Source organism: Betta splendens, chromosome 6 (assembly GCF_900634795.4).
Source record: "Betta splendens chromosome 6, fBetSpl5.4, whole genome shotgun sequence".
NCBI classification, from domain to species: Eukaryota; Metazoa; Chordata; class Actinopteri; order Anabantiformes; family Osphronemidae; genus Betta; species Betta splendens.
In genome coordinates this window covers 8251340-8271319 of record NC_040886.2, presented here as the reverse complement: position 1 = coordinate 8271319, position 19980 = coordinate 8251340, and the positions used below count along the sequence as shown (strand labels likewise).

Sequence of the window (19980 nt, the reverse complement as noted above, 5' to 3'; positions counted from 1 at the left end):
ATCTGACCTTACATGAGGCAAAACCAAAACAAAATCATTTGTTTCGCATTTGTATAAATCCATATCAAATGTGGACCCTCCTCACTGGCTGCTGGCAACTTCACCTTTTGTAAAGCGGATTCTAATTCCGTTTGCCAGAGAGCTACAGTCATAGCCGCGGGCGCTTTGTGGGAGTAGAGCCTCGATTCCAACTTTTCAGAAGCGAAGAAAGACCAACACCTTCGGAGTCGAGTCAGGTAGCGAATGCAGCTTTGCAAGAATTTTAATCCCACACGCACTTCTGTCATGTAACAGCAAGCCTGCGAAATGCAGCGACTATTATTTAAAACAATGCTTTATACTTCTCAAAGGATAAATCAAATACGGTAATTGAGAAAAGTTTTCCTTTCTAAGGTTGTGATGAACTACTTGGAGGCTGGTTGGCATCCACCCAGCCTTTAGCACCGTGGCTTCACATGTAAATAGGCTGGAGGAAGCAACTGATGCTAATGCAAATTTTAAAATGCAGTTTAATATTATTTAAATTCAATACTTCTGTGATGTTGATAACAGCATCAAGTAGCATCATGACTGACACCAGTATGTGTTGCTCTTATTTTTTTGTGTGCATATTGACAGAATGGCCCTAAATCTCCTTAATAAAACTGGGAATGTGATTCTTATATTATCCAGCCAGCGGCATATGATTTCTGTGTTTACTGATAATTGCTGTCGAGCATCACTTTCTGTCCAATGCCGTACATTTTCTAATTCTCTGGCGCATGGCTCTGAAAAACTCCAAATGTAATATGACTAAATGAAAACAAAGCACACGCTGGGGACTAGAGCAGTATAACATTCCCATAGCTGTAATGTAATGCAGTCAAAAGAAATGAAGCCACTGACAAAGGTAGCATTTAGCACTTAGGAATATTTAGTGGCTTTAATTCTGCGTGTAATGACATGACATGATATGGCCTTCGCTTGCTGGGTCGACTCCACTTTTAGTTGTATAAAGCAACATCACTGTTTCTTTTCTAGAGTCAGATGTAATAAGAAAAGCTTTGGGGCTTTTATAACCCTGCTGCTGCTGGCTTTCAACTCATGATAAGGCAGCTAACCAACCAGAGCAGAGAGAGACAGACAGACGGAAATACCTAAATGCGCAGAGGCGGCCTTGCAGCAAACACTCGAGCTTCTTTGGTAAATGACACTTTTGCACCCTGACTTCACAAATGGATTTTTGAGGCGGCTGAAGTGTTTGACAGCGTAAACAAAGGCAAATCTCGGTTTCAAATATCTGAACCTTCAGGGTTTGTCCAGATCGGAAGCTAATTGAATTTAGAGCCAGATCTGAGTCATCGAGGCAGACGGACAGTCGGGGCTGCACTCGTCAGCTCTCCTCTCATCCTCCGTGCTGCCAAGGAACCACTGTCTCCAAGATGCTGTTAGTTACAGTGTCAGGATCCCTTTTCTGGCACAGGCTTTATGCCACTCGTTGTCAAGGTCCTGTGCGACGCTGCTGCCAGTTCTGGGCAGAACATTAACGGTTACAATAGAAGAAGCAGTTGTAAGTCAGGAGTGTGTGAACAATGTGATATGGCTCTAATGTTATGGGTAGCCCCCGTGAAATGATGCTGGAACGGAAATAGGGTATGATTCCGTTCAGCAGTTTGCCTAAATGCCAGTCAATAGTCTCTCCGTCATTTTGACATTGAACAATCTGCAGACTTGTCTCTTTAAAAGCGTTATTCATGAGCTGTGGTGGTTGAAAGTGTAAAATGATTGCTCACATTTAGAGCCAAGTTGATTGATTCTATATTTAGTCCTGTGTGCTCTTGTTTTTCCACACCTGTGCAAAGGTTTTTAATATGTTTCATTCTCTCTCTCTCCCTCTCTTTCCCAGCACGACATTGAGGCCAGGCCGAGGTAAGACTGCCAGTGTGATTCATCTTCATCTACTTATACTGTGGTAGTTGAGCTGTGATCAACCTCCCCTGTCAGGCCCTCGTGCCACTGACCACCGTCCTACTGACAGGCACTCATCACACATTCGCACACATCCCTCTAACGTCGTCTCCCACATCTCGCCTTTATTCCGTCAGACAACTTACAAACTCGCTCCGGCGCCGAGGCGCCCATGCACATCAATGCTCCACTCCCGACCGAGTCGGTCAGATGCGAGTCACGTCAGTTCCCCAGCAAGGCAATTAGTGGCTCTCATTTGCGCGTACCTGCTGGAATGTGAGGTGGTGACAGTCTGTCTGCTCCATTAGAGGGCGGTGGGCAGTAAAGGCTGGAGCTGGGTGTGTGTGTAAAGACAAGGTCGAGCCTTTCACGCCACAGCATATTATTTACATCCTACATCCATACAAGCCTGCGTGCAGGTAGAACGGACAGCAACCAACACCACTGGGCATATGGAGCCATTCCTTTGTTTCCACACTTTGTTTGTGTGGGCTTTTGCCTGGGCTACATCTTTCACAGACATCTCTGTCTCTGTCAGACAATCTGAAATGGATAGTCCTCTTCCAGCCTCACACTATCGATCTGTTGAAATGAAAAAGCGCTCTCTGCCTCCCTTCTCCTACACAAGCAGCGCTTCTAGCACCACCTGCTGTCTCTGCCTTTCCTCTTAGATCTTTACCTTTGGCATTCGTCAGAAAGTACTCCTCCCCACTACAGACGCAAACTTGCGTGCGTGTCACAGACTCAGACACTTTTAGGAAATGCAAACTTCAGAGGAAATAACCTAATTATTACCTAAGGCTGAATAAAAATAGACATACCTATATTCCATAAACATCATGCTTCTTTTTTGGAATGTGCATTGCTTTAAATAGCCCCGGGAATATATGACCCTGTTTTGGCAAACAATGCCAACACAGGCTAAATTTTTTTTGTTTGGTCAGCCAATATTATGGCCCTTCAGCTCCGGAGCAGATGGCAGCAAGCTTGAGCCCAAGGGTGAGATGGAGCTAATAGCGTCCTTGGTCAAGGTTAACGTCTACATTTCTATATAATTACTCGCCAAGTTCCTTACATCGCCTTGAATTGCACTTGGCTGTTGGAAAATGACACACCCTTTTAAAAAGAAAATGTTGGAGAAGGGAAGCTGTAGAAGGGTTCTAATAAAAAGCCAAAAAAGGTATACTCTCCTCGAGGTGAGGGATTATTATATTGGTTGAGTGGTAGAGATTAAGGCTTGAAGGTGAAGCAAACAATACAATAAACGAGGGGGAAAAAAAGGAGAACTGGAGTGAAATTGGTGGCGAGGGAACGGAGCAGTGGGAGGAGGGAGATTTGCAGGAGTGGATGTTTAGGGTTATGTGCAATGGGATCCAGACAGCAAATTGATTATGGAGCAGAAACACTAATCCGCTGTCTGAGCCGCGTATCGCTGCCGTAGACAGAGCATCCCCACAGGAGCGCAATCTCGCGTCCGCACAGCTCTCTCCTGGACGTCTCCGTCGATAGGATCCCTCAAGTGTGCTCCAGCTTCGTAACATGGCTACTTCATGGCTGCCAAGAGTCGTCCTCCTCCCAGTGCACGTGTAAACCTGGCCTCGCTCCCTCCAGCCCAACCATCACACCTCTCCACTCGCAAATGACACTTTCCATTCCTTGTCAGGTCAAAATTTTATTTAAAATGAAATGAAAATGTAGCAATTCAAATATTTCTATTCTATTATTTACTTGTGTGAGCCCATAGTGGTCAGACTGGGCCGCACTGGTGGATCAGTAGTGATGTGGTCACACACTAGTGTACACATGAAAGGACGCAAGTAGGCTTATTGCTGCTGCACTGCTTTAATTCCAGAAAACCACTTTTATGTTGTCCCCTGAAATATAGCGCTTAAGTGAGGAGTAGATGAAAAGAGAGTGAGGCAGTCAATGAGAGTAAAAGACATGCACACTTAGGAGTTGAACTCACCAGACTTAAACATGCTGTTCTGTTGGGATTTGGGAGGAGTTATTTTTAGTAGACCAAAATATTTCTCACTCTTTGAGATTCTACAACTAAAGGTTTTTAGTTTAGGAATTTTTTTACTTTTAACCAGGAAGGAGCAGCCACTGGGGCATTTTTCAGGACCCTTCGAGTATTTGTGTTGTAATCACTACACTACACTCAGTTATGAGTTTACCACTTCAAATGCAAGATGAATATGCTTCTATATAATTGTTTTACTTCTACATATGACTGTTCAATTACACTGTAAGTGCCACATAATGAACTGAAGGAGTCTAGTAGGTGTCAGTGGAGCTGCTTTTGTGAATCATAGGTCCAAATGCTGAAATTCACTGTAATAGGAGAAATTATACAATTAAACTAAATGGGCCCCTGCTATTTCAGCTTTTCTATGCCTCCATGAAATACAAATGATCTGCAGGTTATAAATGTAGGTAACAGTCAACACTGTTAAAGTTTAACACCCAAACGAAGTGAGTCTTAAGTATTTTTGGAAGCAGTCACCTTGATGCTGTCTGCTCCTTCATCTGCCTCCCACTGTCAGTCTTTCTTTGTGTGTGTTTTTATGTTCCTTTATTCAAAATGTGAAGTTTTACAAAAAAGTGTTCTAATAAAAAAAAAATTCTTACCGTAATTAAACCCCTCTGCAGCTACTGCATCACACCGTCTTGTCTGTACCCAGCTAATCCACATAATTGTTAGGAGCTCCTAATTCTAGCCAATCCATGCATCGTCCTTTTAATGTGCATATTAAAGGGAATTTACAACATGCACTTTAACCTTGCAGCTACTGTAGATGGTGATCGTGTTTTGCGAATAGCTTTTATTAAAATATGTATGTGGTGATATGCAAAGCAGGTCAAACTTCTGAGTAAGTGCATAACACAGAAATCTAATAATGAATCAAGTGGCGCACATGGATTTAAGGGGCATATCTGTGTGAGCACATTGTCACACAGTCACTTAGTACCCACAGCCTGCCTCGTCTTTTCTTTGTAGATACTGTAGAAATTATTAAAACTGTAGTAGTAGTCGGGCAGAATAAAGAACTTGTGGCTCTGCGAAACCCCAGCGGCTACTCTAACAAAACACATCACCACTGCTACGTATATAATATAAATAATAAAGAGCAGGGATTATTTTACAGTAACTCTTATCTGAGCCCTTAAATATAAAACACAGTGCAACTTCACTTTAGCCAGTAAAGCTTTGTTTTTCAGCTTCAGTGGAAATCGTTGCATGATCAGTAAGTTTTCCATAGGAAAAAGGAATCTCGATAAGCGTGTGACTTTGTTTAGAGCGAGCTGCAGAGGCCTTCTGAGCATATAAATCACACGGTGTAATTACACTATAATGGCAAAACCCTCTGGGGATCGTAGCAATTACAATGCAAGGTCCCCCCAGTCATTGCTTCAATCACTTAGCTCGCCACTATGTCTTGCGAGCTGCCGTGTCCTACTTTGCTCCCATTATCAGGCACGTGTGACCCAGAGCCCTGCAGCACCTATAACCGATTTTCCTTCGTGGCCTAAAACGAACAGGAACAGGAAGAGAAATAATCAGATCAGACAAAAACACATTGATTTGTTGTGGAAAATGCATGTGTGTATGTGGCAAAGACGAGTCAACGCATGCCTTCAGTAAATTGCGACCTTTTCAGCAATAATTTCAGCTTAACCTTCTCAGTAATTGTTTATCAGCCCAGGAATTGTATCTAATTTTTCCTAACCGAGCAGCTTGAGCCGAATGTTGGTTAGATTCATTAGATTCACTGCTGCCTGCACAGAAACCATGGCTGTAATTATGGAAGATCCCAGTAAAAGGTTGAGGCTGACAAACCAAACTCAAACGAAACGTTATTGGTGACTACAGGTTGGTGAAATGGGCAAATGTTGGGATTTTCTGTGCTGCCGGTGATTATTCCACGAGCTGAGACCTGCTGTTGGCCAATCCAAACCTTTTCCATAAATAAATTCATTAATTAATGGTGCAACTATTAACAAAGTCATGGTTACCTTCCATCAGCTGATCAGCGTCATGTCTACCGACCGGGGTGAGTCCCGGGCACTCGCAGCCTCCACGCACCACGTTTCAGTGAGTGAGTCGCGGTCTACGTGCACGTTTGGGCAGGCGTGGGTAGCGAGCGGGGCACTGTGGGGACGCAGCCTCTCTGCCTGGGACGGGCGTCCTTCGCCGGGTCAAAGAGACGAGCTGAGTGCGAAGCAGGGGGATGTTAGGGGAGCGCGGCCGGACCGCACGGAACAAAGCACCAGAGATGAAGGCGTGCAGGGAGGGCACTGCCTTTTTTTTCTAATGAAACATTCATGCATCCTGCTACAGAAGGAGCCACCACAGGCTTTCTTGCCTTTGTCCCAGTCTGATTGTGTGTGTGTGTGTGTGCGTGCATCCGCGCCAACACGGCCTCATTTAATAATTTAAAATGTTTCGGCAACTCGTATCTGGTTTCTGTGCATTTTTCTGTGTAAGGCCCAGCAGCTTTTTATGACTGCACTTAGAAAATCTTCATTAACACGCCCGGGCCTCTCTCTCTTTCATCCTCCTCCCTCTCTCTGTCTCCCGTCTTCTCTCTCTGTTGGCCATCACCATTCCACAGGGGTGGCTGTGAGGTCCCAAATGAATGCAAAGCAAACACAAACTAAACTGACAAATAGAGAGACATGCATTTAGATGATAAGAGAGTATAAGCATGCATTATTCATGACACATTTGCAATGTTTCTCTGGGTTTTTTTTTTTTTTTAAGACGTCAATCATGTCTGTTTGTGTGTGGGCAGATGCGCACGTGTTCCGTGGATACTGCCGACGCTAGCATGACATACATCAAAGCGCTTCGGAAACGGGGGTGTGAGGGTGGGGGCATGTGTGGAGGCGCTGAAAGAGGAAAACAGGTAGATAATGGAAGAAAGTAGCTAGATAAGTGTGTGTGTGTGTGTGTTTGCTTTGTTTTTGGTGATGACTAATGGCAGTTATTTGTTTTCGCTCAAACTTTTCCTGAATACAGATGAGGTAATTTACTCACAAAAGCCCACCCCTGATCTCGACTTAGGCTTGTTTCGGCGCCGCTCATATGTTTTACTGTTGGCGAGCGGGAGCCTCCGCGTGCACCCCCCCCTTCCCCTTCCCCCACCAGCACCACGGTGGTTCAAAGAGCGAACGGGGAAGCTGAGTATCCTGTTAAAGTAGCAAGTGTGCAGCACAAATGTATGCATCCTGTCAAAATGCAAAGAAGACCCGACAGGCAGGATGTGTGATCCTGCCCAACAGACATGGCAGGCGTGAAAGTACCTTCAAACAAACTCCTCCTTTTGATATTAGACCCGACTTTATTCGAGGTTAAGTTTGAATTTCAGATTTTTTTTTTTCCCCCCAGCCTATAGTGGCTCCACCAAGTTGTTCATTTCCTGCAGTGTCAGCCTTTGGGGGCTGGGGGAGACGGTGTAGAGACATTTGACCGGAGCTTCAGGAGCGCTTCTGGTATCGATCCGCTCTCTAGATAGATATAAGAGCTATGCTGAGTGCTGCGGCTGTTGACCCAGACAGTAGAAAGTCTGTGTTAAGTGTCTGTGATGATTTCAAGGCTGTAGTGCAGCAGATTTGGGTTACGGCCGTGTTAGTGTTGATGCTGTGAGCCTGTAGTGCCTATGAATAATGGATTATTAATCCATGTGTAAGGAATATCTCCCCGCCACAGACGGCTCCGCACCTCTCGCTCTGGTTATTGCCGCTCGTGTGCGGAGGTGTGTTTGTTCTTTTGCGCTTTTGCTGCACGCTGAGGCGGCTTTCACGCGCACGCGAGCGTCAGCACAGCGACTTTATAGTTTGGCAGCGGTTGTCAGCCGCGTTCTGCCGAGGACGTAACTCTGGTGAGGAAGCGCGATTTAACAATTTAACAAGCAGCGCCACGGAAGCCTTTAAAAAATTCACAGTTGTTGAACTTTGCCTTAAAATATGGAGGGAAGGCTGGATTTATCACAGAGTAATGGGTTCAGAACCTTTTCATTCATATTTCACATATACTGATACGCTCGTCCAGAGGGAATTTGCTTTTGTGTATTAACGTCATTTAAGCTGCCGAGGAATAACGACGCGGCACGCAGTGCCGGGAAAGATTATTCTGAAAATCGGGCAGGTATGTTGTAACCAGGCTGAGATTGAATGCATACGGTGCAGCCTGATGCATTTCCACTCCAGCGAGGATGGTGTGTGGTGACTGCTGAAGAGGAACGGGGGGGGTGAGCAGGCAGGTTGAAGAATCAGGAAACTTGATTCCGCCAGTAATGTTTCATGAGGCTCCACAGCACGAGACGGCAACAATAGCTTACGATGGGATGATGTGGGCTTCACCAGGCTGAGGATTGTATCTCATCTGGAGGTCTGCACTTTATTACAGCTGCTTCCACAAATATTCCTCCCGATAACCTTGTGTCCCATCTAATATTTAGCCCGGTGAGTCACTTACACTGAAATTGCATTCCTTTCCTCCTTTCTGACTTTAAATCAAGGCGGAACGTGTCTCCTTTATGTCACATCGTAAAACGTGTTGATGTCTTATTATCTACTTCATTATTTATGAATGCGGAACATCATTTTCCGTGTGCTGCACCCATTTCAACCCTGCCTGTCTAGTTAATCCTTCTTCCCCACACCTGCCCATTAAATTACCCACCCAGACTCTAGCTGTCCCATTTAATAATCACAATGTCATACGGGCCTATCTGCTCTGTGGCTCCTGGGCTGCGAGGTGTTCGAATGAGTGGAAATGAATCAAAGAGTTAATTACGGCTCAGTTTTTCACTTTTCAGCAGAAACTGCTGAGTCGGCGCATCTTTATGGACGCTTGATTATTAGTTAATAAGGTGATGAAAAGAGCTGATGCAGATGTGAGGGAAAAGCAGCAGCGAGTGAGGGAGTTGTCTCATACCCTGCTGCATCCAAGGTGCAAATAACCTGGTGCCTCCGTCGTGTGTCAGAGCACAACTGGCGTGATGCATCTCGTGGTGTGCTGATGATGACATAACCTCCTTCACCGACCAAGCAATGTTTTGTATCAGTCAGCTGCCGTGCCTGGAGGACTTTGTGCATAGTCTGGCTAGTGTAGGAGCTGTAGCACAGAGCGTTTTCTGTTTTATTAAGGCAAAGTCTGCTGGAAAAGGTTGAATCAGCCGTAGCTAGTAGCTGCTAAGATAATGTGCTGCTGAGAAAAGGCCAGGAGATTATCAAATGTCTTAAATTGTTCATTAGACAGTTGAATAAAAAACACAAAAAAGTTGAAAAGTCCTGTACTCTAACCTCTAGTTGTTTATGATAAATCATTCAGTGATATTATTGTCTGACTATGTAGTAATAACATCAGAATGAATGTAGATTTTAGGTTTACACACACAGTAATTGCTAACAAGTGACAGTGTTGTCAGCTAAAACCAGCAAACCAGCTGATGGTTTGTACAGTGGATGTGCTGCTCGTGGGTGTAGGTTGCCTTTGAGCACAAAAGCGCTGTCTTTGTCTCAGGTAAAGCTGTTATGACACACTGAACAGGAAGTGGACCAGGCAATTAGAACTCCCTCTCCTCCCGTCTTGTACCTTGTCAGGGAATCGCGCCCGTTTACAAACAGGAAAAATGGGTTCCGTGGAAACTCTGCATATTATCGCTGCATCGCACACGTGCAGCGCTTCGTACTGTTTTCTAACCACAAGGCAGATTGTCATACTAGATCAGCTCGAGCCACGCGCCGCATCACGCACACAAGCAAAAGTCCTTAAAACGCGTCGCACTGCGTACGAACCCTCATTATTCATTCTAAATGCTCCCGTAAACACAAACACGCAGATACAGTTAAGGTAATTAGGGGGGAGATGGAACGAGCGAGGCAGCCATGCCTCCACACAGGCGGGGGAGATGCTCTCACCCACTGTGACCCCTTCAAACATGCACGCACGCATCAGCATCAGCATCAGCATCAGCATGCGTTCGCCTCCGGGGAGAATTACAGGTCTGATTTCAGCTTGGTGGAGATGTTGGAGGATGATAGTGGCAGGCTGAACCAGAGGGCGATGAATCAAACCTCTGGCCTTGTGTGCGAACTGCCAAAACAAGCATGAGACACGCGCGCGCGCACACACACACACACACACACACACACACACACACACACACACACACACACACACACACACACACACACACACACACACACACACACACACACACACACACACACACACACACACACACACACACACACACACACACACACACACACACACATCTCCTTGTCACAGTCGGACACAGCAACAACGTCATAACACGTGTCTCAGCAGGACAGTCGACCGGATTCTCTCTCGCTCTTCCTCTTCCTCTTCCTCTTCCAGTCCACAATCTGCCCCTCACTTCAGTTATTCTCCCAGTGAGGAGGAGGAGGAGGAGGAATGTGCAAACGCCGGCATGTTTAATTCAGCAGCCTCACGACAAGCCCTGTCACCACATAGATTTATCTTAGTGGCTGGAGAGAGGAACGAGGAGATGTTTGGGATTTAACTGCCCTGGGAGTCTAATGAGAGATTTAGCATGCACTTTACAAGATCACCTCAATTCAGGATAGTCTGTGAACGGACACATGCCTACAAAATATTAATTGCTTTTTTTTTTTTTTGATCGCCGCCCTATTTGCATATGAGACTTTACCTTCAGAATATTTTGCGGTCATTTTTGACAAACCAGGAAAGTTGTCATTGCTTATAGTATTTTATGTGGACGGGGAACGTATTATCATTTCAAAGTAACCCTAACGTAGCGAAATTGTTACAGTTTCACGATGATGAAATATTCGATACGGGGAGTCACCTTCAGGAGAAATGGGGCTTTTTTTTGTTTCACTCACGTTTTACAGGATGTGTCGGCGCGCGTAAAGGTTTATTAGCACAGGGGAGCTGCGTCTCTAGCATCTGTACCTCAGCCGCGTCTAACTGTTCCGCCCCGGCAACAACAAAACAAGAAAATTCTGTTTCTACTAATAAAAGCCAGCACAGTTTGTTTGTGCAGTGCCATCTGTAGAGTCTGACGCTAATACATTTGTAATGTAGCGCCGCATTTGCATGTAGAACTTTACTTTAAAGTTGTTTTTGTGGTTGGCAGAGATCATAACTTGTTCATCTTTTCCTTTGGTGCAAGAGCCAGGTTCTGTGCGGCTGCTGCTGCACGATGAGGGAAGACCTTTATTCCACAGTATGTTTAGAATCCATCCGGGGGGGGGGGCTCAGAGGGCTGGGTGAGGCGTGTGAGGCTTTTATCAGGCAAGATGAGAGCCGTGACAGTCTGGAGCCCAGGTTTTCTGGGCTGTCTGTCTGGGTGTCCTTCACACTGAAAGCTTGGATGACATGCCTTGGCTGCAGGGAGGGGGAGTTTTCATGTGACAGGAGGGTTTTAACAGCCAGTCTGTTGTTCAACTGTCTTGTCCCCCCCCCCCCCCCCCCCCCTATTCTCCATCCATATGCACCTCTGACATCTCTCTGGGTCTGATCGGGGAGTGCCAACGGGGGACGAGTTAGCGTCACTTCAACGCGGTGTAAACAGCTTTTTAATTTTCAAACTCTCGCGATTCCGGAGCAGCCGGGGGCACCTGGGCGGTTTCGCCGATTAAGGTGGCGCCGGCGGTCTGCCGCTTGTCTGGAAGAGGCAACGGGGGGTGTGTGGGAGCTGCTGTGACCAGTCAGTCTTCATAATGGCTGTCTGGCCCCACAACAGCTCAGTGGTCACATGACAGCCTGTGTAAAGCTGGATAGAAAAGACTCCCTTCACTGGCCCTGGACTGATGATGCCTTTTGATATAAGGGAGGGTGGAGGCATTATGGGTGTAGTCTAATGAAGACAGGGTATAAAGGGTAAGCCTCAGTAAATTAATACAGAGATGGGGAAACGCTGGACCTAGAAATAAACAGCCAAGTGAAAAAAGAAGGGAGGAGGAGGGGAGTGGGGGCAGTGTTGGTGCTCACTATTCATTACCTGTAAGCTGAAGCTGTGTGCTTTCTGAAGGACAGATTAAAAGTTTATCTTTACTTTGCGTTTTTCTCTCCGCTCCTTACTTTCGTGGTCTCAAGGTTCAAACTTCTAAGCCATTAGATACTATAGAAATTTCAATTACCGCCGAAAGACATAGCCTGCATTTAAACCCGGCCTGTGTGGGCTGGGGAACACAGAGTTATGCCTTTCCTATAGTTGACATCTCCCTAGACCTGCATAATGAGGCGAGATGAACCTGCGTGTGCCGAACGGCCGGACGAGGTTTCCCGATTCAATCAGCTGAGGCTTTTTAATCCGGCCGCGGACCTGTTGGCACTCTGTCGAGAAGCAGCGGAAAATAAAAGCGGCACAAACCCGCGATGCAAAATCAGATAATAGAGCAAAAGAGAAGGAGTGATACTGTTAAGGTTTGATAGTGGATAGGAGAACAGGATACAGCCTTAGCATCGCTGGGTGTAACCTCCCATGTTGTTAGCTGTGCAAAGCATTGATTGAAAAACAGCAGGAAACATGCGTCTGGTAAAATGACACATTATATCAACATGATTAGGTTTCAGTGTGCTTTTAAACTGCAGACCCATGGCTGATGGTTGATATTCGTACAGTAGGGCAGGTGTTTATGGCAGCGTTTAGGCTCCCCGGGACCCGCTGTCTTGTTAGCACACCGCATCTGGTGTCTCCTGTCTCACCCAATGCTTAGTGACACTATTAAGGTGATTGCATTATTTCCTCCTCGCTCTCCTCCATGGGAGCTTCCTAACGTCATTTATAGCCATTTTAATTTGTGGCCAAGAGTTTAACGGCACCGGGGACTCGCTGTTAGGGGCAGTTGTTGATGGTCCGATTGCCTCTCACTGACAAGAGGCCTTAAAGAGGTGCACCGGCTCTTTTGGACTTATCTTCTTGCTCTTTGTCTTTGTTTTTAATTACATATGTACTCTGATGACTTGTACTCTTTTGTTTACCACTTCAAGTGACGCATCTGTTGCCTCCAGCACAGGATCTTTACAGTGACGCTTTCACGTACAGTACCTACGTACGTGGACGTGAGCGAGGAATTAGTTCGTCGAGGAGTCTTCGATCAGCGCCGCACACCTGCTCGCAGCGCCGACAGACCTGTGTGATTATTGTGATTGGATGAGCATCAGCGCAGTATTTTATTCCGCTCCGCCGACCTTTCCGCCTCATCGGGCGCCCATATGTATGCAAGAGGAGGCGCCGGCGCCGTAATGTATGCGCCGCGCGTCGGCTCGGCAGCACGCGGCCCCGGTTGCAGGGCTGCACACGCTGCATTTCCACATGCACACTCGCTGCATTTTAAAATAATAGCTTGCATGCACATGAGCTTGAATGGGGACTACTTCAGGCGACGTGTCGAGTGGATGATGAGATGGGTTTATCTCCGCCGCTCCCATTTTGCTCCGATGAATGAGCTGCGGTGAACACAAAGGGTCATATAAAAGGGCCTGGAGCGATCCGTACCCCGTACCATCATGCATTGCTCCTTGTTGTGCCTTCTGTCTAATTAGCTGATTAAGTCTAGGGAACAGCATGGAAACATCACGGGTAGGAGAGTCCTGCTGAACAGTCTGAATAGACCATCGCCTGTAGTAATTAGTCAGCTAAAATTGTCGCTGTTGTCATCACTGGAAGTCTTTTTTCCCCTTTCCACTGGTTTTCAAGCCATGAGATACAGTCAATAATTCATATGTTCAATTTGTGTAAAGTGTATTATAAGCGCTTCATCCCAAATGAAATGTAATTACAAAAAGTCTCCTTAGCTCCCTTCATAAATGATACAACAGAGCGCTCTCTTCTTGGCTTGATCGGGCCTTCATTTTAGATTAAAGTGGAAAATTATAGCATTATCGTATTTCTGAGTGCGTGGAGCGGGTGCTGCAGCCTGTCTGGATGTCATAAACACAGACAGTTATATTTCCTGGGGAAAATAATCTCCTCAGTCCTATAAATCACTATGTAAACAAAGCCAGCGCGGCCGTGACAGTGGCTCAGCAGGGGGTTTTGCACAGATGTTGGCTATAAAGAGATTTCAGCGATTTATCTTTAAAACGCCCAGAGAGTTCTGACACCCATGTAGATAATCCACCAGACTGACGGGGGGAGCGCGGCGTTGTGCTTGGCTTCCCTGTCTTAAAGTGCATCAATTAGTGATGCATTAGCAAATTTGTTACAGAACACCAGACATACAGTTTTCGCTCAAGGAGGGCGACGCGCGCGGCATCTTAACGCTACTTATCGTGGGCTGATAAATGGGGATGGGAGCAAACCTTTACCGCAAAATGGAGCGGGATCGGTTAATGAAACACGCATCACACACAGATCCAGGACGCGGGCGGATTCAGCAGTCGTGAATCCACGCTGTGACTCATCCTTCCCCGCCGGTGCTACAGCTGGTGGCACCTGTGCCCACGTAGCGGTCTCCCACCATGGAATGTTAATGGGGTCTCCTCGGTAGCCAGCGTCTGCCAGCACGGAACACAGCGCGCTTTTCACGGGAGACAATGAAACACAAAGCAAAAATAGAAAAGGTGCCATAGAAGTGAGGTGACACGTTTTTGGGACCTCTCTAACCTCGGCCCTCGCGGTGGTTTATTTATTTATTTTAAGTCATCAGCCTACTCAAAGTCAAAATCAGAGCGGCTTCATCCCTGCGACTCCTGTAAAGTCGGGGGGTCTGTGATGTGTGTAGCACGGAGCAGACTCACTCATGCGTTGAATGTCGTCACTTTTATTGTCAGCTCTGAAAAATAGCAGGTAGGCGCTATAGCGACGGGAGTGATTTATTTATTTTCATTTAGAAGTTTCAGTGAGCTGGATTTGGTGCAAGACTATGTTTGTCTTTGCTGCGGAGAACAAAGGCCTCCAGTCGTGTAAACTAGAGCAGACGGCATCATGGATGACGCGTCGGTCGCCTTCTCATCACAGGACATGTTGGTACGACAGCACCTCATGTCAACATAGTAGCTTTGTAGATGCCACATATCCAAACATTGCTCATAATTGGGTTCACTGCTTGTGAGAGTAAAGCAATTCATAGTCCAGGATGCCGTTCCCGTCACACGCGTGCGCTCGCCTTGCTTCATCCTCTCTCCCTCACCCTCCTGATGATCCGTTGTCTTTTCCTTCCCCGAGCCTTTTCCCCCCTTTGTTTCGCCTCCGCTTTTTTCCGCGCCTCGCATTCCGGCCGGCACGCTCGCGATGGCCCGGAGTCTCGGCGGGTTCTTAATGAAAAGCCCGCGCAGGTGCTGTTTGTGAATTACACCTCCTCAGACGGGGGCCGTTCGGGGAGGGGACGGCTCGTAAATCCAAAGACGCAAGATGGGAAGTTGGCAGCGGGCAAGGAGGCGAGAAGGATGTAAAACTGTCCAGGACAATGGCCAATTAGATGCGGCAGAGCATTAGCTCAGGCTATTACTCATAATAGCCTCTATCTCCCCCTCTCTTTTTCATATCGGGTTGCCGTCCACAAATCAATGCTTACTTTTTTCATTTGCTGTCCCTTGGTAATGCTGTCACTGGGCTGCACTCTCCTCGTGCACTTGTATTTTTCCATGTCACCCTCACGCCATGTCCCGGAGCTGTTTGTAATGTTAAATCATCCTGCTGATGCCTCACATTTTACTCCATTAAGTAATAGCAGAGCGCGGCGCTTGACTGGATAGTGAGGGAAAGAGTCTGTCCTCGTGGGCTCTATCAATAACCATTAAGGATCCTCTCTCATTAGGCCTCAGCCCCCCGGGCCGGGGATTGGGCCGGGCCATCTCATGTGATGGACCCTACTTAGATGCTATCGCCGCTCTCTGTATTGTAAATGCGAATGGCGATCCACTGGTTATTTCTCGCTGCAGACGATCGCCACCCGTTCTGTGCATTCAGCTTCTCTACTTAATCAGGCAGAAACTCACTTTCCTATCAACCAGTCTGAGTTTGCTCTGCAGCTCCACCCCCTTTTCCTCTCTCCGAACGTATCCAAGCTACCGCAGTATGATTATTCACGGGGGAGTGTTTCCGGATGATGACTTAGGAGTCCTGCAGCTCCTCTGCCAAGAGCAGGGAATTCAGACTGAACCAGGGCGAGGACCCCTCCCTCCCGTCCCTCCCACGGAGGCCAGAACTGGAATAGAATGAGAACGGCAGGAGTCAAGGCGGAGGCGCCGTCGTGCACGCGCCCTATCTCTATCTTTCCTTATCAGGCTGTTCCTTGCAGGTAGCCTGAGGTTTTCTCCCATGAGGGATGGGTTTATTTTAGGGCTATTGAAGAAACTTTTGTTGCACTTAGAGGAAGCATTAGTGAAATCGGCTTTGTTCTTTCTGCCATTTCAATCTCGAGCCACAGAATGCTTAGTCCCACATACCCACATAACAGGACTGTTGGCTGTCTATCAGCTCCAAGCACGGCCAGCGTGCTTCTCTGCAGCCCACACATAAATCTGTGTGGCTGCTCCCCCGGACCTCCTCCCGCCTCCCCCCTCCACCGTCCACGGGCCGTGGTCACACAAAGGGGAGGAGGCAATGATCAGTCCTGATCAATTATACATGGACTGTGTTAAGGCTTATGAATAAGTCATGCATGAAGAAGAAAATCCCCGTCATCAGGACACACACACACACACACACACACACACACACACACACACACACACACACACACACACACACACACACACACACACACACACACACACGGAGCAAAACGATCTTTTACTTAGACCAGGAAAGATGAGCAGAACAAAGGAAGCATCAACATGAAAGAAACTTATCAGTCACCCACTGACATTTAGCTGCATGTTCCACTCTCTCTCTCTCTCTCTCTCTCTCTCTCTCTCGCTCTTTCTTTCTCGCTGTCTCCCTCTTTTTTTATCCCAAGTAATGGCCTTTTGCTGCAGGTGGAATAAATAAGTTATTACATCCATGTGTCCTGAAGGCTTAGCAAGGGCCACCTGAATATGAGCAGTTCATTTCCCCCCCGACAGAGCTCTCACTTTGTGAAATATGAATATATATTTGTAATTACTTTTTTTTTTTTGTAATTTACGAATACGAGGGTGGCTGTTTTGGTTGACTGCAGATGCAAGATGAAATTGCCTTACACAAATAGGTCTGCCAACTTTTTTCCCCCGCGCACCATCAGAGGCGTGTGCAGGCGCGGACCTCACCTCGGCGCGGGCGTCTGCGTGTCGCGCTGCAAAACAAAGAGTGAACAGATTGTGTGACGCTGCAGACAGTTTGAATACTGAGTGAGGCGTGTGTGCTGGAAGTGCAAAAGGTAACTCTGCCAAGATTTTGAATGGAAGCAGCGCTACTGAATAATGAATGTCTCTGATGTGAACTTAAGAGAGATGCTGTAACCATAGAGACGCAAACTCTGCGTTTGGTTGTTTTCTGTCCAACATTGTCATTTGGGCCTTCAGTTCATTCGCTCCTTGAAGCCAAGGTGTGTGTTACTCTACTGTACCTGACATATTGGTTTTCTGCGAACATTACACTTTAAGAGCATTATTTTCTTTATTAGATTTTAGTTAGTATCACGCATTTAGCAGTGGTGCTTAACGAAGTGTGTACTTATACTGTGGGGAGACGCTTCCCTGCGTTCATGTGTGCACATATTCGTGGCTGCTCTTTGATGAGGTGCCCTGTTGAGATCGTCTCCTCCAGGAGGTGCAGGAGGAAGCGGCTCTTTGTTTCTGCCAGCAGAACTGTGTCAGACAGGAATACTCGGGGAGCATCCTTCAGATATCGGTGCTCATGAACCGATGTTTTTTTTTGTTTTTTTTTTTTGCCTTCATCAGAAATGCGCTGTATTTAGCATGAACAGATGAACAGAGAAAGTCGGGGTCGAAGTGAAGTATCTACCGCATTGCTGCCGCATTTGCTCCCGACAAGCTATTTGCAGTAACGTGTCACTGAATTAAGCAGCATCTCCCTCCATTAAGTGCACGCTTAGAATTGCTGACGTGCCGGCCCATCATTTGAAATCATGGTGTGAGCGATGGGAGGTTGCAGGAGAGAGCGGCTTCACCGGCGGGAGCGGTGCTCCCTCACCCTTGCCACGTTGTCCAATTAAAGCATATGATTAGTGTCGACTGTCTCCCGTGAAATCCAATCCCTCAGCCAGGCTTCGCTTGCTACAGGTCTCTGCAATTTAGCGATCGCTTTGTCTCTGTCGCCACAGAGCTGCTAATATAAAAGCGACAGAACGGATGATTCCTACTTAAAGCATAGCTTGATTGAAGCTGATTAGATTTTACAAGGGTTTATTATATTTGCATAATGTGTGCACAGGTGCGTGTAGGTGGTGTGTGCATTTGCCTGGCTGCATCCAGGTGTTTGCGAGCGAGACAGAAACGGGGCTGACGCGTCCCCTCTGCTTTGTGTTCCCAGGCTTCCGGAGCCGAGGGCGGAGCCCGTGGACCCGCGGGACTTCGACGACAGCGACTCCGGGCCGTCCATGGACCATGCCCCTTGATTCCAGCGAGCCAGGCTCCTTCCACTTTCACACGTCCTTCGGTGTCTGCCTCAGCCCCGGCGAGTCGTCAGGCCTTCTCCCTTTTTTGCAGCCCCCCCCCCACCGAGCGCCTGCCGGCAGTGGACCGACCTTGAGCAAGGGTGCGGTGACAAATACGGATGGCCACGTCGCTCCCGCTCTCAAACTTTCTTTAATTCCTCACGAGCTACTAACTTTCTTTGATTGAAGAACGCGAGTTATGTGCAATCAATTACGATCAGGCTCAGTTTCCACCGCCAGTCAGATCCTTGGCTTACTGGTGAGCCTGGCTGACTCAGAGAGGAAGCTCGGGTACGCAGCCGAGCGGAGCATCTGTTAAGCCCAACAGATGTCAGCCAGGGGAAATGCTGTGATGTGGCGCGGCTCGCTCATTTATGCGCGCTGTCGTTTCGGTGTCATTTTCCGACAAACGCTTTGGACACAGGCGCGATAAGGGAAGCGCCGTCAGAGGCCTCGTGTCCTTTAGAGATGATGTTCAGGGTGATTATATTTTAGTGTGTAGCTTGTGTTTGTCCGTCCTGTTCATCATCCGCCCCATCCACATGCTTTGTAGATTTGCGCGCACTTCCCGCGACGCGTCGGCTCCATTATCAGCGGCGGGGGGACGTTTTGACACCTATCGATCGGCCAATGTTGCTGAGTCTTTGTTAGGTGAAAATCGAACTGTAATTTGACTGTACAAAGCAGCACTTCCAGCGCATCAGCCGTCGGCGTGCTGTAATGTAAAGGCTCATTTCTCCCGGCCGACCGGCAGCGCGTGATGGATTACAGTGCGGGGCAAATGAGCACACTTTTTTTTTTTTCTTTGAACTGCTCAACTGTGGGTTTCATTCGCGATGCACCGCCACGGGTCTGTCTCTATCAGCAGTTTGTTTTCACTGTGATTGATTCTGTTGCCTTAAATCCTAAATTGAATGTGGTGTCATCTCTAACACTTGGCACGTGTTTGACAGCGCCACGACTTCAGCACCGCGCTAAGATGCGCCGCCAGGTTCATCCCTCCCCGAGGGGGAGTGTTCGCGTGTCAACAGCCTCTCGAAATAACTCCAGCAGCTCCTACTTTACTCTAACAGCAGCCAGGAGCCTGGTCGGCTGATGCTTTCTCTTGTTTTTATTTGTCTATTTTTGTCATAAATCTGTAAATAAACACTTTGTTAGATTGGGAAGTTGTTTAGGTGACAGTCACATTTCTACTTTAAGAACATTTCCTGTATTGCTGGAAACCGTCAATCATCCTCGACACTATTACCAGGAACCTTTAAAGGAATGTGACAATGGATGGAGACAGGAGGAGGAGTGGGGAGGCATAAAAAGGAGCGCTTCTGGTTTTCATCAGACTTCAAAGCGGCAACCTATCCGGATAGGACTGAGAATAGGAGGTTTACGAACAAAAGCGGCTGACGCTCTCCTCTTTTCCACAGGCACATTTAAAATTCAGACATATTGTTTTTTTGCCTACAGACCCAG

The 19980-nt window shown here is 47.2% G+C and overlaps 1 protein-coding gene across 2 annotated transcripts in view; it reads left to right on the top strand.

Moving 5' to 3' along the window:
* The window catches only part of trim44 (tripartite motif containing 44), a 30433-nt gene extending 10754 nt beyond the window's left edge, over positions 1–19679 (top strand). Inside the window, exons 5-6 of one of the 2 annotated variants that reach the window (XM_029154769.3) lie at positions 1886–1908; positions 18390–19679. In XM_029154769.3, coding sequence (XP_029010602.1) covers positions 1886–1908; positions 18390–18474 — 108 coding nt within the window. In that variant the 3' untranslated portion in view covers positions 18475–19679. The remainder of the gene's footprint in view (positions 1–1885; positions 1909–18389) is intronic. The other variant, XM_055509476.1, reaches the window with a different exon arrangement.
* Positions 19680–19980: the final 301 nt, after the last annotated feature.